At 47.2% G+C, this 5,894-nt stretch overlaps 1 protein-coding gene across 1 annotated transcript; it reads right to left on the bottom strand.

The window, feature by feature from the left end:
* Window positions 1–5,205: 5,205 nt before the first annotated feature.
* On the bottom strand, window positions 5,206–5,685 carry LOC109760247 (uncharacterized). The gene has a single exon (XM_020319082.1). It carries the CDS (start codon window positions 5,683–5,685, stop codon window positions 5,206–5,208), a length of 480 nt encoding a protein of 159 aa, XP_020174671.1.
* Window positions 5,686–5,894: the final 209 nt, after the last annotated feature.

Below are 5,894 nucleotides of genomic sequence, written 5' to 3'. Positions count from 1 at the left end.
TGGCTTTCTCCTTGGTTAGCTTCACTTGGAGTTGATCATGAGACTCTTTAAGACTAGCATGAGTACCCTTCAAGGCCTTGTGAGCCTTGTCAAGTATATAAAACTCCTCCTTGAGTCTAGCAAGATCAATCCCAAGTTTGGCCTTCTCGGAATTTAGCACACGAGATACAACAAGAGCATGATCAAGATTTTTCTTTAATTTAGCATGATCATCGTTGTATGACTCCTCAAGAGCCAAACAATGACCATGCTCTTCCTCAAGAGCGTTAGAGAGATCCGATATCTCATCGGCATAGTCATGACTATGCCCCTCCATCTTAGAGATGGTTTCTTCGTGAGCCTCGATCGTGTCATTGGCTTCACCAAGTTGTTCCAAGAGAGCGACAAAGTGCTTCTTGGACTTACCCTTGAGCTTACTCATAAAAGACTCAAATTCATTCTCTTCCTCATTAGGCCCCTCACTTTCATCAATGCAATCCGTCAAGGAAGGATTAGTAATGATGGTAGTTTTGAGGTTGGGGGTTACCTTGTTGGTGGATTTAGCCATGAGGCACTTGGCGGTGATGTTCTCATTGGGTGAGTCGAAGAGGGACACCCGTGGAGTTGTTGCAATGGCCACGGAGGCCATGGCAACCGAGTCACCGTCTTCATCATCATCCTCATCCTCATTGTACTCTTCTTGCACCACCAACCCCTTGGGAGGAGTCTTCTTGGTGAAGTTGCTCTTGTTGGGGAAAGACTTGGCCTTGTCTTTTTGGATGAGCTTGCCACCATTGTCTTCCCTCTTCTCGTATGGGCATTCGGCAACAAAGTGGCTCACATTGCCACAATTATAGCAAGTCCTCACACGTTGCTTGCCCTTCGTGCCACTTGAGTTGCTTTTGTTGAAGTTTGGCCTTGTGTTCTTCTTGCTCCAGAATTGCCTTGAAGCGGGAGCCATGTGCTCATGATAAGCATATTTTGTATCTTCGGGGTTGCTCTCCTCTTCTTCATCTTCATCCTCTTCTTCCACACTAACCTTGGCCTTCAAAGCAAGGTTGGGCTTCTTAGCTCTTTGAGAACACAATACCGCATTGTCAGCGGTCTTGTCCAAGATCCTCATTACCACAAACTCATCCAAGACTTCACTTGAGGACAAGGTGTGGAAGTCCGGCCTTGAGGAACTTGCGCTTGATCCAATTGTCATCCGTATCCTTGCTCCCATGATCTCGGAGTGAGACCGCGAGAGTGGTTGGCCTCCGGTAAAGCTCACGAGGTTCTTCATCTTCATTCATTGCGAACTCATCGGCTTCATCTTGCACCACTTCATAGTTGGAGCGTTGAATGCTTGCGCTTCCCTTGTAAAGGGAAACGACATGGTGCCATGCTTCCTTGGCCACGGTGAAGGGTCAGAGATGAGCAATATCTTTGGGCGGAATTGCATCTTGGATGATGAAGAGAGCATTCTCATTGAATTAATTATCCGCGGCTTCTCTAGAGGTGAAGTTGCTTCGGTCATGCGGATAGAAACCTTCTTCAATGATTCTCCAAAGATTAGTATTAACATGGTTTAAATGACGCTTAAAGCGATATACCCAAGCATCAAAGTCCTCATTTTCACAATCTTGGGGGGAGAACCGGCATGATTCAAATGAGTGGAAGGAATCAGTCCACCATAAGTAAGCGGAGGTTCCACATGGGCAAAGATGCCATTTCCACTTCTACGACTAGATAAAGGAATTTTGTCATTAGTAGCTTCCCCCTTGTCGAAGTTAGCATCCGTCACCTTGTTAGTGGGATCGACCACTTCCAACGGTGCGGTGGGTAATTTAAGACCATCAAGAAAGTTCTTAAGCATGCCTTTGACCTTGGCCGTCATGGAGGTTTTCAATGTGTCCAAAGCCACATTGAACTCCTCGCGTGAGACCAAGGTTCCCCCATCGGCCGTAGACGAGGACGGAATCACACCGGGGTGCTCCTCCTCTCTGTCTACGGAGTCAACCATACTCTTCGGATGGCAAAGTCCTTAATAAAGAGATGAGGCTCTGATACCAATTGAAAGGATCGATATAGTTGACTGGAGGGGGGTGAATAGGCAACTAACAATTTTTAGCTTTTCTTCACCAATTTAAACTTTGCATCAAAGTAGGTTGTCTAGATATGCAACTAGGTGAGCAACCTATATGATGCAAAAACAACAAGCACACAAGCAAGCTAGGGATACAACTCAAAATAAGCTTGCACAAGTAAAGGTAAGAGATAATCAAGAGTGGAGCCGGTGAAGACGAGGATGTGTTACCGAAGTTCCTTCCCTTTGAGAGGAAGTACGTCTCCGTTGGAGCGGTGTGGAGGCACAATGCTCCCCAAGAAACCACTAGGGCCACCGTATTCTCCTCACGCCCTCACACAATGCGAGATGTCGTGATTCCACTATTGGTGCCCTTGGAGGCGGCAACCGAACCTTTACAAACAAGGTTGGGGCAATCTCCAAAACTTAATTGGAGGCTCCAACAACACCATGAAGCTTCACCACAATGGAATATGGCTCCGCGGTGACCTCAACCGTCTAGGGTGCTCAAACACCCAAGAGTAATAAGATCCGCAAGGGATTAGTGGGGGAATCAAATTTCTCTTGGTGGAAGTGTAGATCGGGGCCTTCTCAATCGATCCCTAGAAAATCAACAAGTTTGATTGGCTAGGGAGAGAGATCAGGCGAAAATGGAGCTTAGAGCAACAATGGAGCTTGGGGTGGAAGAGGTAGTCAACTCGAAGAAGAAGACTCCCCTTATATAGTGATGGAACAAATCCAACCATTATCCACATACTCAGCCCGCGATGAGCGGTACTACCGCACACAACAAGCGGTACTACCGCAAGGCCCTGCGGTACTACCGTTGTCGCGGCAGGAGCTAACCCAGGCCTGTGGCAAAGAAGCCGAGGGTGGTAGAACCGCTGGCGCGGTACTACCGCAAGGCAGGGATGGTCTAGACTGGGAAGGCACGGACATATAAAAATACATCCGTGGCTACTTCCGCTGAGTTCCGATCTATGCAAAAATTCGAGACGGTACTACTGCAAGCCTGGAGCGGTACTACCGCGTAGGGCGTGTATGTAAAAAATAACATCTGCCCCTACTTCCGCTCATGCTGCTGTGCCTGGCTAGAGCTCACGGTACTACCGCGCCCATGGAGCGGTACTACCGTGTAGGGCGCGGATGTAAAAAATTACATCGGCCCCTACAACAGCTCGAGCAGTTGAGCCTGGCCTGAGGCCACGGTACTACCGCTCCAAAGGAGCGGTACTACCATGAGCACCTGCGGTACTACCGCGCCTGAGGCCGGTACTACCGCAAGGACCTGCGGTACTACCGCTCTGAAGAGCATTACTACCGCATGCCCCAGTTCAGCAACATTAGGAGCCCTTCATTTTGCAGAGACATGGAGGATGCCCCAAAGAGCCAAAGGAAAGGAGGTGCAAAAAGGAACAGACATGTATGTGTTGATTCCACCCAAACCTTTCCAACGCGGACCCCCTCTTAATAGTACGGCTTTCCTACGACTCAAATCCACCGAAAAGAAACGTAGAGAAATGCCATCTTCAATAGTCTTCGAGGGGAACCAAATCGTCTTGTGCCTAGTCATGATATGTCTAAAATGCTCAATGCACACGATTAGTCCGCAAATGCATTGTCATCAATCACCAAAGCAACTAAGGGATAAATATGCCCTTACAGTAGTCAACCCCTTGAACTTGTCGATAACCCTTAGCGACAAGCCGAGCCTTATCAGCTTACAAAGTTCAGTAGCAAATTGACCCGAAGTTTCATGATCATCATCATTAACTTCCTCTCTAGTTGGTGCAGGCACCACAGAAACATCTTCCTGTGCTGCGCTACTCTCCGGTTCAAGAGGGGGTACCTCGTCAAGTTCTACTTTCCACTCACTTACTTCTTTCGAGAGAAACTCTTTCTCCAGAAAGGATCCATTCTTGGCAACAGAGATCTTGCCTTCAGATCTGAGGCAGAAGGTATACCCAATAGTTTCCTTAGGGTATCCTATGAAGACGCATTTTTCTGATTTGGGTTTGAGCTTTTCAGGTTGAAGTTTCTTGACATAAGCATCGCATCCCCAAACTTTCAGAAACGATAGCTTAGGTTTATTCCCAAACCATAATTCATATGGTGTCATCTCAATGGATTTAGACGGTGCCCTATTTAAAGTGAATGCGGTTGTCTCTAAAGCATAACCCCAAAATGATAGGGGTAGATCGGTAAGAGACATCATATATCGCACCATATCCAACAGAGTGCTATTACGACGTTCGGACACACCATTACTCTGAGGTATTCCAGGCGGCGTGAGTTGTGAAACAATTCCACATTTCCTTAAGTGTGTGCCAAACTCGTGACTTAAGTATTCTCCTCCACGATCTGATCGTAAGAATTTTATTTTCCTGTCACGTTGATTCTCTACCTCGCTCTGAAATTCCTTGAACTTTTCAAAGGTCTCAGACTTGTGTTTGATTAAGTAGACATACCCATATCTACTTAAGTCATCGGTGAGGGTGAGAACATAATGATAGTCACCGCGAGCCTCAACACTTATTGGACCGCATACTTCAGTATGTACTATTTCCAACAAGTTGGTTGCTCGCTCCATTGTTCCGGAGAACAGAGTCCGGAGAACAAGGAAATATAATAATAACTATTTTATTATTGCCTCTAGGGCATATTTCCAATAATTATGCCATGCAGTGTACAAATATTTATAGCTACAATTTGATTTCCAATAGGATGAACTTCGAGAATGAAATCTATACCTGTGTCATGGATGTATGACTCCAAAGTTACATATTGACATGTTATAATGTTTTGTGTCAATCACTCAATCTTAATGTGTACTTTGGTTATCTAAGCTACGTAAATACACGTGTACCTTACTTTTTTTTTGAACAATCACTCAGGGGGAGAGCTTCTCCACCTGAATATATTACTCAAAATAGAGCTCAGGGGCTGAAGTTACATCTGAGAGTACAACACGAGGAGAGGAAGAGGCGCCAAGACAAGGCGGCGTCTCTAGTAACTGGGGTTTTAAACCTAAAGACCCAAAGCGTGAAATCTGATATTACATTCCTAAGAGTATCCATAGCTGAGTGAGTCTCAGAACGGAACACCTGGGCATTACGAGAGTCACGGAGCTTCCAAAGGATGGCGAGGGTGATAGTGGGCTAGATGTTGATGTCGAGGCCGTTCGGAGTGACGGTAGTCCAAATGAGGTCGATGTCGGGGGGCGGGTGTAGTCCGAGGAGGTGCCACACCTGGACCGCCCTAATGCAGAAGAGGGCAAGGTGGGACGCGTCCACGGGGTGATGGGCACACCACGGGCAGAGGGAGTCGGAGGCGATGGTCTTGCGATGCAGATTCGCCTTGGTGTTGAGCCTATCCCTGAAAAGCAGCCAAGCAAAAATCTTGACCTTGATAGTGGCCTTCGAACTCCAAATGTGGTCGGAGTGAGGGTCGAGCTTGTCGGCGGAGGAGAGCAATGAGTATGCGCACCATGCGGAGAACGTGACGCCGTGGGTGAGGAACCTGTCGTCGGGGTGAACCGTGGGAGCGATGTCCTGCAACAAAGATAGAACAGTAGCAAGCTCGATGAACGCAGAATTGGTTAGGCGGTTCCGCAGGGTTGCGAGTAAGCCATCATGCATAACCTCTGAGACCGGTACATAGGGTTGTGTGGAGTGGGAGAAGAGGATGGCGTATTTTTGGGCTAGAGGGGTATGAGTGAGCTAGGTGTCAACCCAAAAGTAGGTAGATGTGCCACTGTTTGTTAGGACAAACGAAATGGAGAGAAGGTTATGAATTTGGCTTTTAACTATCTTCCGCAAGGATAAGAGGGTGACACGGAGAAATCAAG

The sequence above is a fragment of the Aegilops tauschii genome, chromosome 5 (assembly GCF_002575655.3).
Source record: "Aegilops tauschii subsp. strangulata cultivar AL8/78 chromosome 5, Aet v6.0, whole genome shotgun sequence".
Taxonomy (NCBI): Eukaryota; Viridiplantae; Streptophyta; class Magnoliopsida; order Poales; family Poaceae; genus Aegilops; species Aegilops tauschii.
This window is presented reverse-complemented; position numbering and strand designations above follow the sequence as displayed.

What these genes read in the sequence shown, in the direction of transcription:
- LOC109760247 (XM_020319082.1), bottom strand. Translation starts at nt 5,685, where the DNA reads ATGCATGATGGCTTACTCGCAACCCTGCGGAACCGCCTAACCAATTCT.